Source organism: Plectrocnemia conspersa, unplaced genomic scaffold, assembly GCF_051122295.1.
Source record: "Plectrocnemia conspersa isolate PC_06_02 unplaced genomic scaffold, ASM5112229v1 ptg000004l, whole genome shotgun sequence".
Taxonomy (NCBI): Eukaryota; Metazoa; Arthropoda; class Insecta; order Trichoptera; family Polycentropodidae; genus Plectrocnemia; species Plectrocnemia conspersa.
In genome coordinates this window covers 17,517,142-17,541,967 of record NW_028277168.1, presented here as the reverse complement: position 1 = coordinate 17,541,967, position 24,826 = coordinate 17,517,142, and the positions used below count along the sequence as shown (strand labels likewise).

The window sequence follows — 24,826 nt, the reverse complement described above, 5'->3', positions numbered from 1 at the left end:
CTATATCATTAAAAATATACAATGAACGAGCCTTGTAGAGGATGTATGGTGTAAGACTTGACGCAAGACTATTTAAATTTACCTTTCTGTATGAATGGATTGTCTTAGGTTATTAATCCACTACACTAATTTTAAATTTATAATATTTTTTAAATTACAAATCTCCCAAAATAAAGGCATTAAAATAGGTAAAAATTTGCACCACTTATTTTTATTAAAAGTATACTTATTCATTTATTTGTCACATAGAAATGAAATAAATAGTTAATGTACATGGTCGTAGTATAATGCGTTACGACCAAAAATCAATATAGGTTATGTTGAGCCTGTTTTGACTTGCGGTGTAACAAAATGTCGTGGATTTCTCGAACGCTGTTGACGAATTTTTGGCAACCGTTCGTTACACCGGTTAGGTTAGTTTGTACGATAATATATCATTAAATATATGAGCAAGTATTAATGTTGGTTTTGGTTATAATTATAGAACCAGATATTTCGCCGAGAAAACTCGAACAATAAGAAGATATGGTCTTGAAAGTCATATTTTACAAGAAGGACACTTGCCTCGTACTAATATAGAAAGAAAATTACCAATTCCAACATACAAACCTAAGTTAAGTTGGACCGAAAAAAGGGCACTATTTGGCCAGAACGATTATATAGACATTCTTGGCGACGAAAAGAGAATTCATCCTACCAAAATATTATACAATGTTCCAAGTTGGTTGCGAGGATTTCACGGAAAGGAGTTACATGTAATCTTTCATATTAAATTGTATATTTTTTTCAGTACTTTCCTATTATCAGGAGTCAAACAATTATAAATGACATTTTTAAGTAAATTCATGAGGTGCTTACTGTTCTGACCAACACTCACTCGCTGACGTTCGTTTCAATTTTAAAACGTATTTATATAGCAAAACAAGGTTTTGATTGTTGGTGTTGGTCAAAATAAATATTTTTTTATAATAAATTTGACCTCCAATAACAGGAAACTACATTTTTTCTCTGCGGTACAATAACGAAATGATTATTATGCTTTTAGATGTTGATTCGTCGTAAGAAAATGTTTGAGGCATCTCAGTTTCCAATAAAAAAACCTACAAAATGGAGAGAATTGAACAAGAGACTTATGTATTTGTACAAGTTCATGAATCGAAAAACTAAAACTTATTTTAATCCTAGAGCATAAATACCGTTTATTAATTGTGTAGAATATTGCTTAATAAAGTAAATATTACATTGTAATGTTTATATTATTTGTAGATATTGACCGAAGTAAGTTACCGCCGAAGCTAAGCACATACTAGCACCAAGTGCATGCGAAACCAATGCTTGGAATATGCGTTTATTAAAATTATTATTAAGTTCAAATTCATCACTACCTCGACTAATCGTCGGTGATTTGGGCAAAACTAGAATCCCATTCTTATCTCTTAAATTGTTCTAGCTCCTGCAGGTTTACTAGGCCTGAACATTTGCATAAGACATACAATGGTGGTTATTGTAGATTTCACTAAAATAAGTTGCCAGTCCTTAGCGAAATTTACCCACTTAATCACCTGGCCTGCATACATATTATTAAAAGAACATTTCTTCGTTATTTAAACACATGTTAGGCCAACGTAAATACCCGTATTAAAAGGGTTAATTGCACCGGAAAGAAAATTTTTGTATTATACAGCAAATCCATTAAAATCATCAAAATTATTTTCTAGGGGTCAGCTTAAATACGATTGCATAAATAATATGTGTATTAGTTTATAATTATAATTAAAACTTCACTTGGTACATTCTTAAACTTTATTATCTCCAATCGTTTTTGATCATATCGGAAGCTTTCTCTCCTATCATGAAGACGATCGCATTTGTATGTCCAGTTGGAATCACAGGCATGATTGAAGCGTCGACGACTCGAAGCCCCTTAATACCGATAACTTTCAGAGTTGGATCTACGACGGCCGTTGGATCATTCAAAGGACCCATTTTTATTGTACCAACCTAAAATATAAATTGTTTATAACATCACGTTTCATAACGTATTAATGTAATGCATTTACTTGATGACTGAGCGTTGTCGAGATTAGTCTAATTGCACATTCCCAGTAACTATCAGATTCGAAGACGTGAGTTTCACATCCGGGAAAGTGTCTCTTATGGATCCTTGCTCCGAACTTTTTAAATCCTGACGTTTGTGCTACTCGTGCAGCCTGAAATCAGTAGAAAGATTTTTTGAAAATTATAAATAATATAAGATTTAATCAATTAATTATAAAGAAACTAACAGTTTATAAGCTTATTATATACTAATATGCAAAGTGTTATAAAATATAAGTGGTAATGTCGATTTAACTTCAATAAAACTTAAAAATTTTACTATATTTAGCTAGAAAGCAAATGTAAACTTATTAAAATATTATTAATGATTAATAATAACGTATGGTGAAAGGAAAATTGGATGAAAATATTTTCAAATGGCAAGCGCTGTTATAATATATAACACGGCGCTAGATTTCCAAAACTTATTAGTTTGAAAAATTTTAACAGCTGTTTCAACCTAACAAAAACACATTTTTAGAAAACAGACAGGAACACAAATAATCGAGTTGTCGTAATTTGCTGTAGCAGCAAATGGTAGACATGCTGAAAATCATTCCAGTTTGACTATGTGTATAGATGCGGATACACAGGGCCTAAATGATAGCTTCCACTCAAGACCTGACATCACCAAAACTCAAGAGAGAATTCGTACAAATTCTGAATTAATAGGAGCCACCGACCAACGAAAAATGGAGAAGATTGAGAAGCAACCGCTTCCCTCTTCACGTCAAACCCTGGTCCAAATTGACGCCCAGAATCCAGAGTGCAATCCGCTTCGGAGACGACTGGATCCTTCAGCGCATATATGTAAAGAGGACGTCACATATACAATTACATACAAAATGTACTTAAATATGATTGGAATACTAGTTGCACAATATTAATTATTAACAAAATATTTTGTCTTATATTAAAATAAATACCCCTAACACAAAGATCAGGGCAATACCGTTGTTTCCAAAACAAAAAATTGTTCACATTATTACACAATACAATTATTAATATAGTTTAAAATATTGTATTTTTACATATGTTCTATGTATAAATAAAAGTTATTTCCTTTCATATTTCGAAGTAAGATACATGTTGAATTTGGTTTATAAATAAATCTAGATTTTTACTAAAATTTATGTATGAAAAAAATGAGTTTTTGCTTTAGAAATGAGGTTTGTCAATGAAAAGAAGGTTACTTTAAGGTTTCACAAAGACAACAAAAAAACAATGCAAAAAAATAAATTAACATATTTAATAAATTCACAGGTTTTAGATTTTTCATTGACGTACGATGAACAGAACGTTTCAAAGTTATGATGATAACATTTTTTAGAAAGCGACGATGTAAAGTGAGTTGTGTGAAAATATTTTTATTTGTCATTTCATTGTCGTTTTACCATTAAATAATTTTACGAGATATAATACTACCAGCATAATCCTCAATTTCACAATCATGCGTCGAAAAGTTACTAAAGTACTTTAGGTGTACTAGATTAAAATCAACAGAAAATTATTTTAATTATCACGTGTACTGATAATGAGCATTATATAGAAAAATTGAAGTAGCGGAAAATAAGTAACAAACAATACGACTATCTGTATCGATATTGACATAGAATTGCAAAATGATCAAGGTAAATAAAAAAGTTCAAAGTCATTTAAACAAATTTAGTAATTTTAGGAAAATATACAATGATTATGATATTAATCAAAAGCGTAGAAGCTTACTAGAAATTAATTTCCTCTAAAAGTAGTAATGCTTTTCCTTGACATATGTTTACTTTTTGTTATTCAGATATAATATACATATCAAACTTAATAATAATTGAATTGTTATTGTAGTTTCAAATGTAAAATTGCTAGATTATGAAAGTAAGAAATTAAATAATTAGTAGGTATGTACAAAATTTACTAAATGCGCGTAGTACTATCGAGAAAATACAATTGGATTTTTTTCTACAATTACTTTATATTAGAATAAAAATTTATGTTATTTTTAATAGAGAAATATTTAGATTCTCTTCTAAAATATGTATTTGAAGATATTTCAATAAATTTAGTTTTTAAAATCAGAACTGCATTTCGGTTTGTTCGGGTCCATTTTAAGCCGTTGTGTCACTTTTTAAGATGTTCATCACAATTTTCCTGCAACTGAATATTTTCATCTTCCCTTGCACTCACAATCAATACAAAGATTGTGTTGATTATTTTTCAGAATAAAAAAATAATATTTAGTGTCTAATCAATATGTAGTAATGAAAGAGTGTCTAATCAATATGTAGTATTGAAAGAGTGACGCTTTCACGACAATAGCTGAGGCACAACTGAACTCTTATTCCGAATGAAAGCGTAAAATGATTGGCAAACAAATATTTTTCATCATAAAATAACGTCTTTTTCAATATATTGAATCCAATTATAATTCACTGCAGTTGAATAAAGCTGTGTGGGTTCTTCTTCTTGAAATTCGCGCGCACGTAATTATCGTAACCACGACATAATACGGATGAACTTAACGAGAGAGTGTAAAGTAAGGGACCACACAAAATGCCTCGTTACGTCCAGAAAAAATGGTTTCACATAAATAACACGGAATTACTCTCCGATGCATTGAAAGAATATTTCTTTGTTGTGAAACGGGCACGAAAACAATATATCAAAAAGCACCATAAAGCAACAGTATTCCCGTTGCATCATTCGACCTCGAAATGATGTCCATCAAGTAAATGTCACTTTCTAGAGGCATGGACATATTTTGTTGGTCGAAGAAACGAGTGAAACAATTGCCTGTATGGTCGCTGCATGGTTGTGATTCGTCAGCGAGCTTTGCAACATTTGATACTTAAGGCTGGTCTCCAATAAGGAGAGGTCAGAGACGGCATACGGTTATAGATGGTCAGGGCCAGAGAGAGACTCTCGAATACGATCACCACAGCAAAGAGGAACGAACCTCCACTATATCGTCGCTGCCACAACTACAAGATCTCTGAGGACCATCCATTGGATATCATCCCTCCGCCAGCTTCCCTACCATCGCTCGGAGAATAACAATATTCCCCAATATAGTTTGTCGTTATAATATATGTAATATTATATAATAAATTATAGCTAGTTTCCAACGGCGTCTTTTTGGCTGCGAAGTCACACCCCTTAGGGTTAGAAATCTTAAAAAGTCAATAAAATATACGAGAGTTGATTTATTTTTGAAGTTATGTGAACTATCATTAGCATCTCTGCAACATTTTACTTTAATCTCTGTTTTTAGTGAAATATACCAAAGTAATATATACAAAAAATATAATACCATACAGTGAAAAATCTGCACAAAATGAGCATAACACCTTAAAAAGAATTTATCCTTCATATACAATGGTCAAAATATGAGAAGCTAAATTTAAACATAGAAGGGAAAGCATTGAAGATGACCATCGCAGTGGAAGGCCTACAACTGATACCACTAACAAAACTTCGATTTGATTAACGATATGGTCATGGAAGATCAGCGAATAAAGGCACAAAAAATGGTAAAGGATGACGGCATCTTATTTGAACGAATTCAAAAGATTTACGCAATAAATTAGGAATGTCAAAAATTTCTACTAGGTGAGTTCTGACTGTTAATCATAAACGTCTTCCTGATATTGATATTTGTATTAAAAGATTTGCTACTACTGAGGCATTGGTCAAAGCATATGGATTTAGCCTCCCAAGAAACTAATAATATGTTTATGCCGTTCACTAGAAAAATTAATATTTACTCTGGATTATTTTTCTAACTGTTAAACTATAACAATACAATTTTACTCTAACTTACTACACCTATACCAACTTCGTGTACAACGAAAGGTGTATTGTTTCATTACATCAGCAGTTGCGATGGCTTAAATTTATCAGTACGGCTTTGAATTATTGATATTTCATCCTCCCATTTCATCGTATCATCTTTATCAGACTTTCATATAATCTAAGCCTCCAAATACACACAAGAGCACAACTATATTCAGAATATTTTGCAGACCAGAACGAAGAATTTTTTTAAATTGGGACTAAGAAATTACATCAGCTATATACCAATAGCTCCTTAAAAGGTAAATAATAAAAAAAAAATTAATAAACTCTATGTGTTAGGCCGAGTAGTTTTTAATCTAAAATGTACACATATTTTATTTGTCAGAAAAGTTGTATATTAACATTTACAGTTTTAGTTTTATCTAAAATAGTTTTATTTATCCAAATTCACCGTAAAAAATACACTGAATTCCCGATTTTCTTCTTTAATATTACTCTTAACATATTAGGAAAGACTGTAACATATTTATATGAGGATCACAATGCAAAGCTATTAATCCCCAATTTAGCTTAAAATGCCTGTTTCATGGACAGCTTTCTCCAAGCCGATGAATCGAATAAAGACCTTGATAAGATTATATCTGAAAATATTGAAACAGTATTCAATGATACAGCAAATACTTAAACCGAATAAATTATTACGAAACTAAGAACTCAACAGGGTCAAACATGCAAGTTTTTTTTAATGTATACAATTATTAATATTTACATATTATTCTTAACTCCAAATTTTGCGGATTTTTTTCTCACCGAGTGCTTAAAAAGTGACACATACGGATTTAGGACAAGAAAGTTGACAAGTGGATTATGCTAAGTAGCTTGCTTTTTATGAATTGATCTAAATCCCAAGCTATCGCGTAACCATATTTTTTCTTTTCTAAAAAAAACTTTTGTGTTTTTTGTCGTTTCACTTATCTATATTATGATGAATTATTTAACTGAAATCATTGTACTATTAAAAATGAGAAACTATAAGCATTCCATAATGTATGTTGCATAAAAGATTTTTCACCTACGCATTTTGTGCATAAATAATCCGTTCTCCTTATAGGAAAAATATTTCTTTGTGTCTTTAAATTATTTTGTAACTACTTGAAATGTAATAATTTAAATATTAACATATTATTTTCTGGCATATTTATCTGTATGAATTATTTATTACTAGTATTGTACTCATCTAAGTTTAACTGACAATTTCCCATTAATATTAAATTATATATCTAGCAACAAGTTTACAAAAACATAAACAACAATATTTATTATGTAAAACAGTTAACTGACATGTACATGTTTACAAATACTACACAGTTCTATAGTGGAGTTGAGATTAAAATTTATAGTATTTTAATTTTATTGACAATAAAATTGTAGTTAAATCCAAAACAGTAAGTGAATCATATAGCAGTCATATATTCAATGGTAAGTAAAAGCATTTGGACAATATCTTTCATTGAAAAACCATTTCATTAGACATACCCAGCGCTATTTTTATGAAGAACATGCATGACAGCATGTCCTAACCTCAAAGGATAAGCATAATATCATATTTTTCAGTAGAATAATATTTATTTTAAACAAATTAATGCACAATTCCATATATTCATGTTTATTTTCTCTTGAATTTCCAATACTAAAACCATTTTGTCGTGTGGACCATAGGCTTTTAGAATTACAGATGAGGAAGCGATAAAAATGCAGCTGCCACATATTACAAGGATTTTATACTCATAAGCAGATCGAATGAAGATAGTATCCAAATTGTTTTAACCACAAATTACCCTATTCTACCCTAAAATAAAATATTTTAAATTCAATTATTAAACATGTCTAATATTATTTTAAAGAGAAATATCAGTATGTGAGTAAAATAAATATGTTTTTACTATACACGATTATATTAGTTATTTCACATTAATATTTTTTTAATAAAAATATCAGGAAAATTACTGGATGATATGTATATGCCATATATGACAAGCGTTAGCTCAAAGCATTACAACGGTGCAAACACACTGTACAACTACTAAGAAGTAAGACACCAGACTGAAAACAAAGTATGTAAATCAGTGACATCTATTTTCTGCATTATAAACTGTTATTACAACTTAAAATCAATATATGTCACTATGCACGACCTAGCTCGATCTTTTAAATTATTCATCCGTAAGATTAGGAAAGTCAACGAAAACATAATAATCACAAAATATGGTTTAACAGACACGAAATAAGTTGAAATGCACTTGTGTCCACATGGGATTCGAATCAAAGGCCTTTTAGGCTTTAATCATCGATTTATACCACTGGTCTATCTAGTCAATAAAACTAAATTTCAACAAAATGCCTTCATTTATAAATACAGCAAAGTCAGTTGGGATTTTTCGATGTTTAATAATACAATTTATTAACTGAATTATAGAACTCAAAATAAATATTAATATTTTTGTTATGGTTTTAATGAAAACGGAAAAAGGTATATAAAACTATGCATTGAGTTGCGTTCTTGTTTGCTCCGGTCCATTTCAACATATTAAATGATATAGAAAACTGTTTTTCCAATTTTTAATTTTTACAGAATTAATAAAAAATGATATCGATCGCAACTTTCTATCTCGTGATCTCTCGGAAGGGCATTCCCACTTAGTTACCAAACTGACCTTATATATAATGCGTGTGTATTATGTGAATATTTATAAGAAAGAATACACATTTTTCGTAATCTGATGCTGTTTTTGTGTCGAAACGGCCCTATAAAAGTTGTCGTATCACTTTTTAAGCCTCGCCTCGGTTTAAAAAGCAACCCATGTTAAAAGGTTACGAAACGACCTGTGATTTTTGATTTATGATATTTACATCTTTCCAATCTTTGTCCTCGACGGTGCAAATTTAAAGCAAAAAATATTTGCGACTGACATTGAAACGCTACAGTGACCTATGGTTACGCGAAGGCGATTACATTTACGATGTTCGTTCAATTGAATCGAATTATGCCATAAATGCCGACAAATATATATAATATTATTAATTATACATTTTACGCGTTAGTGAATGCATTTGCTATATGTAAGTCGCGGTTACGAAACTGTTCATTGAAAGTGATTCGCCTTAACATAGTTCAAACGGCAAGGGCAGGTTGTTTAACTTTAACTTTAAAGTTATCATCAAATAAATATTTTATCCGCAATATATCTTTTATAATATATACTTTTGTCTTAAAGATATCTGTACGTCAATGTGTACTATATACTAATTAACGGAGCAAAGTATGTAAACATATTATAAAGATTAGCAACTGTCCTAACTGAATTTAAATTAGTTATTAATATTATTAATATAAGTGCATACATATTAAAATTATTCATTGGGACGATTGTCAAATTATGTTGGGTGTGAGTACTTTTATTATTTATTTAGAAAAACTCGATACTTAAATTATTTAATAATAAAACGTATTCGTTGAAATTTGTTATCATATTTTAGTTATTATATTAAATGTATACGTACACATAGTTTGAAGAAACTGGCTGTACCCACATATTTTTTTCTATAACTAAGCTGAAGATTTTGAAATTTACTTGTATTAAAATACACAGAAGGTCGACGGTTTCAAACTTGACTTTGGATTTTAATTTGATCACCATTATATTTATACTTCCTATTTTTATTAAATAACACTTCCTATTTACTTTTATAAATATATCGATTCAGTCATCATCCCATAATTTAGTGTTGTGTTGGCTAATAGTCACAAGTGGGTAAATGCAGTTTTTACTATATTAAAATGAAAAATTCATTATCAAGCGTTTTTTTTTATGTATGTATGTACATACATACATTTGACATTATAATATTTAACGTTGGTAGTATAATAAATATATTAAATATTTAAAAATAAAATAAAATATTATGATTTTTAAAATCAGTTAAAAATGCACAGTGTACCATAGTTTATAATATCAAATTATAAAAATGCCGGGACCATCCATAATTGTTGCGACGAAATAACATGGCCACAAAATTAATAAAATTGTGCACCTCGAATTGATATATTGTATTATAGATTCTAAGCGATTTTTTGGTTGTCAATGCAAAAAGATAGAACACTGTTTTGTATTTGTATTAGCACGCAGTAACACGTACTGATACGTACTGACACATACTAACACGTAGTAACTGTTAGGAAAAAGGTATATATTGCCAAAAAATGCACTAAAAAATGCATTATAAAACATAAAATATAAACTTGTTAGCATTGTAACAAACGGAACACTTGCTGTGGTAGATCAAAATACTGTTCTAATTTTATAATTGATTAATGATATCAACAATCCTACATGTATTTTTTGATTTGTTAAGCTCCGATTTAATTTGAAAATGTGGGGCCACGCTGGAAACATCGAGGCGGCAAGAACTCACACATTTGGCGATGCGACGGAAGGACGTAAATAAAATCGTTTCAATAATGTAATTTTTAATCACAAAATAAATATTCTACAGCGGCTAACCTATGTCTTATTGACAATCCGTTATCACACATTCGCCAAATATTGTATCATCCACCTTTTATATTTAGCATATAATATTTAGCTAGTAAACGCAAGGTCTAAAATGTCATAGAGTTTTATAATTTGTGAATTTCATTCGTACAATTGTAAAAACACTCTGAAAATAGAAAAGCTGAAGCTTAAAGATTGTAATAAAATGTCCCTAGCTCTTCAGCTAGGGACATTTTATTACACTATATTAGAAAAAAATATTCAATATTCACAACTTGAAAATCATAAATGGCTACAGAATGGGGTTCTCAATAGAATATTTGAATTATTCGCCTGATTTGCAACTATGTGAATATTAGAATAATTGCTTGAATATTCGTTTATACTATCACGAATGAAAAAATCTTTGAATGAAACAATTTGCATACTTGAGCAACACATGTAACCTTTTCTCTCTCAATATATCCGAGTGACTAGTGCTGCTCCAAAATCCATGGTCCCTAATTCGCCGTTATTTTTCCTTCTCAATAAAAAAATGCTTTTACGCCTTCAAAAAACATTTGTGAATAGAATGTTTATCTGTGGTATCTACTACGACAGAAAATCACAGAATTCGTTTGTTAAACGACACAAAATGTTCGAAAGGCCCACCCTTTATTATCTTTCAGCTTTTTTTATATAGCAGGTGTATGTCGCAAAATTTTGTGAAATTCGTGTTTTAATATTTGTTGTTTTAAGACGCAAATATTTTATTTCAATAATTCGATCGTGGTTTATATATTTTTAGTTATTTAATTTATATGAAAATTCGTTCCAAACATTATTAACAATTGTATGCACAATAAATTCGATAAAATTATGTATTTAAAATTTTCCATATTTTTTCTAAATTAATTCAGTGGCAGCTGATTTTAATTCTGGCGATTTGAAAAAGCTAAAATGACGTCCCTGATCAAAAAGTATGTATTAATAAATTTGGACTTTGGACGCACAGCATTGTGTTATGCGTATTTTATAAAAAAGTAATTAATAGTTGATTAAAATTATTATTATTCATCTATATTTTTTTTAATTAAATAATATTTTACGGGTAATTAATTGATTTTTGCATTAATTGGTTAAATAAATTAGTATCGCTAAAAATACGAATATATTCGAATACTTCATCCATTTAATATTCAATATTCGAATAGTTGAAAACTACCAATAATTGAGAACTCTAGTACAGTATGATGTTGTTAAAAATAAAACATCTCCAGTATTTAAATCTGGAACATGTATTTACAAATTTATTACAAAACTTGCTTAATACATTTTCAAAGAAGTGTGAGTACTTTATAACCATAAATTTAGAATAACTACTTTTCCAAAATCACGAAAATAAGTTTGAGAAATTAAAATGTTTTAAATTTTTATGTTTCAATTTTTTTATGAACCATTTTACTGTAGGAAGATGTAGGTTTGAAGCTAAAACATAAAAGCTCATCTCTAACTGAATTTTGAAAACAAATCCCGAATGCAAAATATCCCAGTCTTCAGAAAACTGCTTTTTTGGGAAAACTTACTGTTGTGAATCTCTTTCCTGCAATGAAATTTATAAAGTCAAACCTACTGAGCATTTTAGAACAGCTTTGCCATCATACAAGCAATTAAGTGTATTAATTAAGAAGCAATTAAAACCATCAACGTGTAGGGATCAGCCCTATTTTGTTTTGGTGAATAGAAATACAATATATTTTTTTATAACAATTTCAGTGGCTCTTGAACATTAAAAAATGTCCAAATGTAGCTTTTCTTATCGAATATGGTAAATACATATACGTTTAGGCAAATATAGATATTCCGTAAGTGTTTTTATTTAAATAGTATATTTTATAGTAGGCATACTTTTACTTTTATGTATGTATATATTACAGTTACAAACTAAACGTGTGATAAAAAGAGCTTTATATAAAGAAACATCTTAATATTCGTTACTGTGCGACATGCCTTGAATTAAATAATAGTGAATTTCATGGCGGATTACTATTTTACTCTACATAAAAAACTAAAACTTACACATTCATGACCTGAATTTTACACACATGTTCATTCGTAAAGACACATAATACGTAGTGTCTGTTCATTCATATCATTTAATAAAATGCGGGTATATTTCGCAATTAAAATAATTATTATATATAATTTATCGTGTGCTCTTTCAAGTGTGAATTAAATATCTGCATTATCTAAGATATTTTTTATTGTATCACTGTAACATAACAATGATTTTTGTTAGATTCTCTCATGGTGGTGTGAAAAAGGTCAATTTGAGTTAACGATAGCCGAAATCTTGGAATGATCTTGAAATCGAAACGGTTTAAAATTACCGTTACCAACATCTCATTGGGCATAATTGATGATTATATGGCCCTACCCAAAGCTCCGAATTGTTATACAACTAGAATATGCATAATTGATTCTTACGAAATATAATCGCTTGTTTTGCGGTAAATATACAATAACCATATACGGGTTTCAGTTCAAATGTGGGACTTGTTTTATGAACTAGAGACGCATAATAGGTTCTTTATCGAATGTTGCAATGAAACAACGGGATAAATGATTATTTCGGTTAACGGATTACATTAAATAAAGAACAGGCGCCACACATTATCGATTAGAGAGATTGCTTTGCTGGTTACGTAATACTAGAGTATTTCTTTGAAAAGATGCTATCAACCTTGGCCTTAAAGACATTCCTGGCACGATTTGAATACCAAAATGTCTGGTGGTTACTCACTATTTTCGCTCCTTCTCTCAGCACGTACAAGTCTCTAGGATCCTCGAAGTACCTAGGCTGCAACGAAGGCCAATGGAATGGGTTGGCTGACTTTAAAGATAAACGTCCTCTCGAGCGCGGTTGCAGCAGTATCGGGTTTATGGCGAAACCCTCCTCGTCCTTTATGTCGTTGTACATTACATCATAAAATCGCTGTGGAATACCTGAATCGAACGGCATAATTAAAGGTCGTGTATATCATATTATCATATACACAAAATAAATTACCTAACAAGTCACGTAAGCTCCCAGAATGATCTCCGTTTAAGCCTCCGGTCCCCATGACCAGCTCTATATCGGGAACGTCATCGGATCGGTTTTCCGAATATTTAGTTTTTACGAACGCCATTCCTTCAGCGCCGCCAGGAATGGTGTAAGGTCCTTGCCTTTGAGTCCAATAATCGAAAATCACTTTCGGACTTCTAACCTTGGCTTCGCTCACTGTAACACTAGCGTTCACCAGAAACACGACACCAGATAAACAAACATGATCTTGCAAATTATATCCGACCATCGAGTCTTTCATCACCGGTATACCAAAGGTCTCCAAATGTCTCTTAGGCCCCACTCCGGATAATAGCAACAAATGCGCTGAACCAATAGTCCCGCCCGATAAAATAACTTCTTTTCTAGCCTTAACAATATATCGTTTCCTATTTTTAATAAATTCTACACCATACGCCCTCTTAGAAATCGGATCGATCAATACTTTAGTGACTCTGCTCAGTTTTGAGACGTGGAAATTCTTCCTAAAGCGAATCGGCTCCAGAAACGCCCTAGAAGCCGAACAGCGCCTTCCTCTCCTCATCGTAGCCAAAACTTTTGAAAAACCTAGATTTTCATCAGCGTTTGGATCGTTGTATCTGTAACCCATCTGGTGAGCTGCTTTCTTGAAAGCGCCTAACAGTTTTGTGGTATATGGCGATTCTTCTACATTTAAATAACCACCTTTACCGTGATAACTAGAATTTCTTAAATTCGGCACTCCGATGTTTTCAGACTTCTTGAAATATGGCAACACGTCTCTGTAACCCCATCCGTAATTCCCCAGCGCCTCCCATCGATCGTAATCTTGCCGATTGCCTCTCGTATAAATAAGAAAATTAATAACACTAGTGCCTCCTAAGACTCTTCCCCTGGGCCAATTGCAGACTCCGTTTTCGAGCCCTAGGCAAGCACCGGGCACTTTATCAGTCTTATAGCCCCAATTGAGGGCTGTAATTTGGTTTAGACCGGATATGAGAGGTATGTCCGATAAAAACGATTCGTCTTTACCGGCTTCTATCAGTAAAACTTCCCAGTGTGGAATTTCGGTCAGTCTATTGGCTACGACAGATCCTCCAGAACCAGCGCCGACGATAATGAAGTCGTATTCGTACTTGATTATTTCCTCATCTTCTATCACGCCTTCTTCGTATGAACCGAACGATCTGTATATATCGTTGAATGTGTCGTAGATGTAAGGCGCAAAGCCTAGATGGCAAGACACAATTTCAATCAATAAACACAGGGCGATTATCGTTGATTTAGCCATAACTCGCTTTTCATAACACAAGTAATTGACGCATTGCAAAATATTTCGTGCAATGAATAATTATAATTGAAGGTCGATCGAATACAGACTAAAGGCAACACAAAGAGTGCGATAAATATGTAGTATATGTCAAAGAGCGTTACATTTACATTATTCCATGATATTGAACCATAAAATTAAGATCAAAAATATTTAAACATTTCAATTTAAGCACACGCGAGTTTTCAATGTATATTTGCATTTTTAAGCGTATCACTCATAGTTTGTTTATTTTTGTTTATGGTATCGAACGCGACTGTTAAGACCGTAAAGATTCAAACGAATGTGCGAGCCGCTCGGCAAAAGCTCTCGTTGCTTTTTTGGCCATGAGTGAACGAAGACTGGCCAGTTTTCGCGTTTGCGCATTTTTAAATAACTTCAGTTGTGACCGCATGTAAACGGACGTATGCACTTGCGTGCGCAAACAGTCCTCGCATCAAAGGGTTTTAAAAATATATATACGAATTTTTTAAAACTTGTTTCGCATTATATCACATGGACACGCATATTGTTGCGTAAAATATGGGTATAACAGCTTTTTTCGAGAACCAACTAACTGTCTGAACAAAATGTAATAAATTAATCCATTTTGAATTAATTAAATGTTAGGTATATGTATTATGTTGTATGGTGTTATGGTTTAAAAAGCAATAGAGGGTGTATTTCTATGTTATAAAAAACCGGAAATTATCGGATATTTATTGCATTATTATTTTTTATCGGAAATTATAATTAGTATCACAAAAAGTCACGATTGCGTTCCATATTCTTACCATTTCGCCCAGTACATTTTACTAATGTCTGGCAACAGGGGCGTCATTTAGGGAAGGCAGGTGGGGACATTTGCCCCCCCTTGAATTTGGACAGAAAAATGCTTGCATTTAATAAATTACGATGAGTCTAATCAAATCGAAATATTAAAAAAGACCGACCACTGACTGTCCAACTTCTTCCCCTCTCCCTGGAAAATTTTGAAATGACGTCCCTGACTAAAAATTCTCAGTTTATCAAAAAAAAATATATCCCGAAAATATTTATTAAAATATGTCCTTTCGCTGTAAGTAATTTTCATATTAAAAAATATTTTATTAAAAATATTTTTTATAAAATTAATATATTGTAGGGTAATAGTGAACGACATAATAGTTGTATTTTTCTATATTTAAGAAATATATATATATATATATATATATATATATCTAAATCTACACAGGAACACCATTTAGTGGTACTTGCCCCCCTCCCCCTTGAATTTGGACAGAAAAATGCATGTCATTTATTTAAATAATGAAATAGAAATATTAAAAGACTGAAGTGACGTCTCTGTTTCTAAACCAGTGAATTCATATCTTAATACATTTTCACTGGTGAAAATACATATTAAAATTATATGATTTTAAATTTTCCATAAGTAGTAATATTTACATACATTATTATTTACTAACTTGCAAATGTTACAGTGAATATGTATTTTTTTATATTTCTACTAGTGAAAATATATTTTAACTGATTGGCTCTAGTGAAATTAAATGCTGCTCTAAAATCTTTATGAAACGCAGTTTGACATTTGTGAAACGTCCCTTCGCTGTTCAAACCCAAATTTAACATAAGGAAAGCTCTAAAACTAATTATAGTCCAAAATACAAACTCGGGGGAAAATTAGCGGAAGTAGTACAGACTGACATTGAATTAAGTATTGTGATACAAGTCTGGATATCAGTGACATCTATTTTATTAATTGTGAATTTAGAGATTTCAATCAATAGCTGGGTTGGATTTTATAAATAGCCTATTTTTATAAATATATATTTATTTTACTGCAGGAATAGAACACATTTTGATTATTAGTCAAACATTATATTGACTTATAGATACAGGTGTTTTACTTGGAAATGGCCGTGCATTGAGAAATTTTGCGACATTTCCCCAAAATCAGTTATTTTACATCGTCATGCAATTATTTGTACATTTTAATATGAATAAATATATTTATAAACAGCTTGCATTAACAACGTTAATATAACACATCAATATATTACATGTATGCATGTATATTATAAATAACAGTAATATTTATGTGCATGTTATGCAAAGTTGTACGAAATTTAATGCGTATGTCATATGTCATTAAATGTAATTACATATAAGATTTTATTCCTATTGTCTTTTGCCACATTATTTTGAACAAAATAAATGAAATGTTTCAACACGTTCACATTTCAATCGACCACATGTAACGAAGGTAACAAATGTTTTTTTGTTATACAATCTTCAGAGGTGTCTTGGATCACGTATGTTAAAAGTAAAATAGTATTTTTTACAGTAAGAAACTATTGTTTAACTTTAACCAACTCAAAGGAAGCGTTTAAGAACGAATTAAAATTAATGTCATTGTCATGTTGTTACATCCGTCCATTATATTAATGTAAAAATGCGTTAAATGCGTGCGAATCGTAATTTTAGTATCAAATCCGACAATGGAACTTAATACTTTCAGAAAAAAAATTTTTTGCTCAAGAACACTTGCTTATGATTTTAGATTTACTTACAACTGTAGATACATTTCTAAGTAACAAACTCTAATTCAATTTACGCGGACGATGAACTTTCAGGATAAATATATACATCGACATGTTTGAGAGGAATGTCCTGAGAAAGATCTTTGGACCATGGATGTAACGTTGACGCTAATGAATGGTCACTGAGGTATAAAGAAGAGGTCATTGTCATGTGAGGTATATATTGTATAATATATCTTTTGTTTCTCTAGAGCTACACATTTTTTTGTTTAAGAGTTTCCCAGATTTTAACTGAAATTTATATATACTACAAAAAAATAATACAAATAAACAATCAAATTGACAAGGCTTAAATATTTTTGTATAAAATTGAGCTGATTTTATTCACAAGACAAGCAAGATAATTGGCTAATTGTATTAGCGAAACAATCGACCATAAACGTAATTTATTATACCGAGTGAAAAATGTTAGGAAGTGCAGTTTTTTTTGAAAATATATGTATGCATATTTGGTGGCCTAGATTCGCTTTAACGATTCCAATAAGCAAGTTAAATAACATTTTATTTTCATTACAATGAAATCACTTTCGATTATACTTTACAATACATTTTAACAAGGTTAAAATCATATTTTACGCATGGAATCATGAAGTACAAAAACGCACAAATAAATAAAAGCAATTCAATCAACTCATTTAGCATTGAAGAAAATAATAAATAATAATGACATTTTTTGATGTGAATTTTATAGTAGTAAAACTATGCTTGGATATATAATAATATAGGAGCTATGTTTATTATATCAAATATAGGACATATAGTGGTCCAAAACAGACGTTGCGATAATAATCTATTTGTACAATTAAATAAAATACCAACGCAATAGACCAGTGGTAATAGTCGAAGACTAATATTTGAAAGACCTAATATCGAATCCCAAATGAACCCAAAAGTTTTTCAATTATAATACTATCGTGTTACGAATTAACAGGAGATAGGGATTAGTGATTATTTTATAATTATAATTCCATTAAATCATCACACGTTAGGTTTTCTTAGATTTTTCTGATCTAACGGATGAATATGGCGTTGAATAATAATTAAAATAAAATCGAGCCAGATCGTGCACAGTTACCGTTATTATTTTATTTTGAAATAATAGTTCATAATTAATAAAATATACGTCTCTGACTGATTTTGATTTCAGCTTGGTGTCTCACTACTATCTTAGTAGTTGTTGATTACACGCATTTTGCTAACGCTTGTCATGTTGAAATTTAATATTTACAATAAATATACATATGTACAAGCTGTAGTATTTTTCCTTTAAACTTTTAACTTTATAAAATTTATTTTATTTAAAGAATTCAAACAATAATTATAAATGCAAAACAATTATTGTAGAGAAAAGATTAATTTCTATTTTTATTAAAATTAATTGTTTAATTTTTATAACATATAAAAATTTCACGCTGCACGACTGTGTTGTTTTTTAATTAAGGTTTTTCAAGTTATAAATAAAAAAATCGCTTAAATAAAGATGTTGGGACAGGACCTCTGGGGGCTAATAGTCCCCAAGAGTATTGTGTGTATGGAGGAGAATTGGAGTTTTAGTCTCTTGTGATCTTAGCATTCTGGGCTTTTGGAAAGTTAATTGACTAAGGGCAGAACAACTCAACTTTAAAAGAGGTTTAGAAAATAAAATTTCAGTGATTTGAGTGACTAATGAAAAATTTCCATTGATGATTCATCATTAAACTCGCTGGCTCGCCACGCCATTGAAATTTCATTATTTTTCTGTCTGTGTGACATATTAGCCGCCACAGTAGTTCATGAAAACCTCGAGCTGTGCGGCTGATTTTTGACTACAGGTAAGTACTGATTAAATCGCAAATAAGTACAGTAATTGCATATTAACAGAATATTTTTTTTTTAAATGTATATCCCTAATTTATTTAGCTTATTAGTAAAATAATCGAAAAATTCCGTAGTATGTATTTCAGTTTTAAAATAGTTGTAAAATATTGAAATGATATTTATATTAAACATGGTTATTATTATTATTTGAATTGCGTATAAAATTATCATGACATACTAAGTGACTTTAGATCCGCTATGTTTAAACTTATATACCCGTTGAGAATTAATGAAAATCCAAAGCACTTCCAGTTCTCGATTGTCTGGACAATACAAAGATTCAGGACGAAGACATAGTATTTTTATTGTCTAATAAAAATAAATTTATACGATGATTAAAAAAATATTTTTTTAAAAGCAATTAGTTTTAGAAGCTTTTAGCAAGTTTTTGTGATTTATCTCGTCACAACTATCATGGGTGGTCTCGACAAAATATTTATTTATTTATAAAAAACATTTCACGGCCAAGTTAATTTTTTCTTTGCAAGCAAATTCTTAAGAAGAAAGTTACTCTTCCATTAAACCTTATTTTTTATTGTAGTATTTCAATAACCATATGCTCCGTCATAATTTGTTCTAGTTATCAATGATAAGATAGTAGTACCTAGATTTTAAGAATCATTATGGACTTATATCCGCGTTGAAAATAGTTAACGATTTGATCTTGAGAGATGTTTTTATTTTAAATGCTTATTTTTTGCACATTATAGTCCAGCTGAGAGCTCGAAGGAAGTTGTGCAATTTGAAACGCCGCTATGCAGCAGACCTTGGAGACCACGCCGTAATGCGTTTAATCGGATTCCATATGGAAGTAAATATCTGGGTAAACTTTACACACGAACCACTCTTGTGATGCAACACTTGCACGATGCAGCGACACCAATGTATTTTCTCTTAACTCTTAAAGCTTAGCGCCAATTAGCGTAAGTGTAATTAAAGTATTATATTATGCATTGATTAGCGTTTTGCCAACGTGTCAAGGTGATGCTCGAACATCGCTGATTTAGATCTACATGATTAGAATGAGAATTAAATTTTAGTTGTGTAATAATGTTACGATGAAATATACTGCTACCGTTTTACGATTATCTATACCTTTTTAAAGGTACATACCTAGATTGCCTCAGACGGGTTTATATGGCTAAATTAATATTTAAGTATGATTTATTGATAGGGAGAAGAATTTGTTAAAAACGTGTTTTCACTTTAACTAATAGGTACTAAAATTTATTAGTGAAAAATAGGGCAAAGAAAATATTGCATACATAATTTAATATGTTAATAAATTTTAGCCATTTTGATTTTTAGCCATTGATCATTGCTTAGATGGCAACTGCTCACATGAAAATTGGTCACCTTGCTCACACGAAAATTGATCACAAATCGATCGTTATCAAGGCGATTGCTCATACGAATATTGCTCATACTCGCACGGTTTAAGGAAATGAAAGTTTTTTAATTTTTATATTAACAGGACACAAAGTGAAAAAAATCACTTGATTGAAATAAGATAATAATAAATATGCATACACTATTTTTTAAACAATTTTATCCGGTTTTAAAGATACTAAATATACTATGAGAATTAATTAAGTATAGTTGTAATATAATAAAAAAACAATTCATAATCAAGCAAAAAAATACATAAATCACAAATTTCTACAAAACATAATCACTAATAATTAATCGTAGTAAAGATTAAAAGGGATAATGATATAATTAAAATATTATATGTACATATACAATATTAACAATAATTGCAGTGACGTACAGACGTGGTTAAGCCTATTTGTAATTATAACATTAAGAGTAATAAAAACTCGCCAGCGATAACAAATCGAGCTAAATATATGGCAGTCAATGTCTATACAAATACATGTTTTATCCGTACGTAAAAATGTAACTTAACTCTAAAAAATCTAGTAATAAAGGTAACATACACTTTGGACAAATAGACGAGAGTAGAAAAGAGCCAAGCATATCCCTTATTATTTAGTCCTTTAGATGTCACTAATATCATATAAACTAAAATAGTTGAAAATATCGATATCCTCCTTTGTGTCTCTAGATAACACACATTTCGAGTCCATTTTTTAAAACTTATATGCTGGCACGATCTGCCAGCCATCCTGCGCACATTCAGTAATCCCTAACTCATCCGCTAACATTCCGCCCTGAAATAGTCTTGACCCCTTTAAAGTAGGTTAGTAGCTCACCATCTCTTTTTAAACTAAAACATATTTATTGTTTTATTGGTACGCGTTACTATGTGTATCTACAGTTAGATAATACAGTTGACTGATTTTACCATTGCAAATTATAGCAAAAAAATCGCAGTATTTAATGTGTCGTTCTGTTTGTAGAAAACCTAGTTTTTTAGTTGCTTGTAAGTTCATTAATTTCTAAGACATTTCTTAGTTAATTAATTGTATTTTAAACACAATTCAAACTAATATTTAAGAATAAAATTCTTCATTGCCGTTCATGAATTATTTTCATATTCTTCATTGTCTTTGAATTAGGGTTAAAATCTTTATTAAGTATCTTGTGCATCACTTTCTGTTATGTTTGTCTCTTAGGCCGGTTTCACACGTACCGGATTGATTTGCCCGGCACCGGGCCGGCGTCGTGTAGTGGGGGTGGTGATGTATGGGCAGCGTCGGGCCGGTGCCGGATGGATTTGTCCAGCACGTCTAAAATGGTCAGTACTAGCCCATACAGCACCACACGGCGCCGGCCCGGTGCCGGGCGAATCCATCCGGCACGTGTGAAACTGGCATTATTGTGCATCATTGAATGATATATAATACAATTAATTCATTCCACAGTTGATTTTTAAATTATTTCTATTTAAAATACGTGTTTTTGATCAACTATTTAAAAACAAAACAATCATTATTTAAAAAGTTGTCTTTATTTCATGAATATAGATATATATTTATTTCACTTACACAATCGTTTGAGGCATACAAGAAATCATATTATATGTATTTATATATATATCATATAGACACCTCCATATTACGTAAATCTTATTAACAAACAAAATAGTCTACATATTTATTTTCTAAATTCATATACATAGTACACATCACGAAGAATGTATGTACGTATGCGTTAACATTGGGTATGTTTTTAAAAAATGTTGAATCGTAATAATACAAAATACATACAATAGAGGAATGTCAGTTCACGTATTGCATTTAAATACGGTAAATTGAGCAAGCGATTATTCTCGTATTGAGCACCAAATGTTGAACGAAATTATTATCAGTCAAATAATAAAAAATCTGAAGCTTATATATATTAGTTACAATATACAATTATGTTAATATATTGATAGCTAAAACGATTGGCACTTCTTTAACATTACATACATAAATTTCTTACTTGTATGAGTTTTCTTGTGATTTAAATTAGGTATAGTGGTTTCCCATAACAGTTGTTTAAATGGAAGAATCGGAGGTGCAGAGACATCAATTAAGCTATGAGGCACTATTACACAATGTTTATATTCATAAACGAAAACATCAACTGCGTGGTCATTTAGCCGATTTGTGTATTTACACATAAATAAACATCTGTGAATAAGCTATGATTTATTATAAAATATATAGATAACGATGCAAAATTAGAATGCAAGATGATATGTTTGATGCTTCATCGTTTTGAAATATATAAAATTATTAACTAACAACAAGACATAAAATTATTAACAAACATAGCATCATAAAAAAACAATGTAATGTTTAAATATTGATATGTTACAAGAAACCATGATGATATTTTTAAGCTTAGTGTAAAAAAATAATATTAAAATAAAATAAAACAGCGAAAAATAAAAGAAATAATCTTTAATATGAAAATAAAAACACAAGTATTTCATTATAAAAAAAATTAAATAAACATTTTTGCTAATTTATTTCATAGCATGATTTTCATATGTACATTTTTCATTCACTAAATAATTGCGTAATTTTTAATACCTTTCCAGTACATTTTTTATTTAAATTTATTTTATATTATATAATATATAAGTTATATTATGTTTTATTAAATTGGAGGTCAAAAAAAAAAATCTGGCACTAGTACGCTTTATTCACTTATGCGTTTATTTCGAACTTTAATTATTTATATATATAGACACATAGTCATATGTTTAGCTTTTTAATTATATACACATATAGGCAGGATAAGCTAAATTAGTATACAATTAAACTATGACATTGCCTAAGATGATATTGCGCGAAACCCTGATCTATTCACTATAAGTGTCGACTGAATAATCGTCAAATATTCAGATCGATACAATTTTAAGTTGCGTTATAGTCACATATATAAAATTAAATTAAATAAGCCATCATCAAATATTGTCTCGAAATTAATCTCTATAATAAAATCATGTCAAAAGTGTTTAAATTTTCACATTTGAGACAATATATAATGCATTTTATGACACGATATATCACATGTGTGAAATTATAACAAATTAAACACATACAGAGCAGTACGCATATATAAAAAAAATCAAAAAGAGAAAGCACTATGTCAACCGGTGAAAAATTAACTATACAAAATATTCAACAATCAACGCCGACCAGAGCAATTAAAACATCACTCGTCGCGAACCACTCGACATACAAACTGACATTTTAACACTATATAATATATATTATATATAATTATTATACAAAAAGTATCAAATTAAAATCACTGTATTATTTATATATATATATAAAAAGAGCACGTTAACTATAACGAACAATACATACATTTATTCCGATAAAAACGAAGCTTGGCTACGCTGGTTAGTCACACATGTACGTCGATTAATAAATAAATAATGTTACTGTTTACAACGTTAATTGATAAACTTTAAACACAATAATTAAAAATAAAGATAAATTATTTGTTTATAATCAAATATCATTGACTCTTAGATCACAAACGTTTCGTTTTAAATAAATTCAGAGGTTTCTCTCACTTACAGACTAAGAATGGAATGAAGAAATTCAATTATACATAGATATTCACATACAAAATTAGTACGCAAAAAAATAACATAAATATATAATTAGCACAGGGAAGCTTCATTTTTATCAATTTACTTTAAACGATTATTATAACAGACATCTAAATCAACAATATAACAAGCGTATGCACTAATGATTGACCTTGGTAATTATTTGTTGTTATTAATTTACATTACTTAATATTTGTTTACCTAGGCACGGAATCAACAACATTGTCTTCCATCACTATACATTCAGACGTAAAAGCATTTGAAAGGAGCAGAAAATACAGATTGTATCGATTTTACATATCAATATATATTAAGCATATGCAAGTAAATTTGTTTCTTATTTGTCCGTACACTCACTCACTCACTTTATATGTAATTTGCTCACTTTTACTTTTAAAAATATCACCATATATAATTATGTAGTATTGTAATACTATAAAGTATATAATTGAAATGCATGTTATCCGAAAACGACACAACACACTTTCTGCATCTAAAATAAGACATACCATAGATTAATGTCCATTCTTTATTAAT

General features: G+C 30.1%; 3 protein-coding genes across 4 annotated transcripts in view; 1 reads left to right on the top strand and 2 right to left on the bottom strand.

The window, feature by feature from the left end:
- The first annotated feature begins 255 nt into the window (after positions 1 to 255).
- Positions 256 to 1,248, top strand: mRpL51 (mitochondrial ribosomal protein L51). Its single transcript, XM_088184250.1, has 3 exons — positions 256 to 413; positions 485 to 755; positions 1,046 to 1,248. Exons 1-3 carry the CDS (start codon positions 352 to 354, stop codon positions 1,190 to 1,192), a joined length of 480 nt encoding a protein of 159 aa, XP_088040376.1. The 5' UTR covers positions 256 to 351; the 3' UTR covers positions 1,193 to 1,248.
- Positions 1,249 to 1,789: 541 nt separating this feature from the next.
- On the bottom strand, positions 1,790 to 15,173 carry LOC148236089 (glucose dehydrogenase [FAD, quinone]). Its single transcript, XM_088184248.1, has 4 exons — positions 13,486 to 15,173; positions 13,219 to 13,421; positions 2,061 to 2,210; positions 1,790 to 2,001 (listed from the first exon to the last, which is right to left on the bottom strand). The coding sequence occupies exons 1-4, from the start codon at positions 14,789 to 14,791 to the stop codon at positions 1,807 to 1,809; spliced, it is 1,854 nt and encodes a 617-aa protein (XP_088040374.1). The 5' UTR covers positions 14,792 to 15,173; the 3' UTR covers positions 1,790 to 1,806.
- A 7,932-nt stretch (positions 15,174 to 23,105) lies between these two features.
- Positions 23,106 to 24,826, bottom strand: part of Cip4 (formin-binding protein 1-like Cip4) — a 37,912-nt gene continuing 36,191 nt past the window's right edge. For both annotated transcript variants that reach the window (XM_088184223.1, XM_088184224.1), the window contains exon 14: positions 23,106 to 24,782. The gene's annotated coding sequence lies outside the window, so the exon portion shown is untranslated. The remainder of the gene's footprint in view (positions 24,783 to 24,826) is intronic.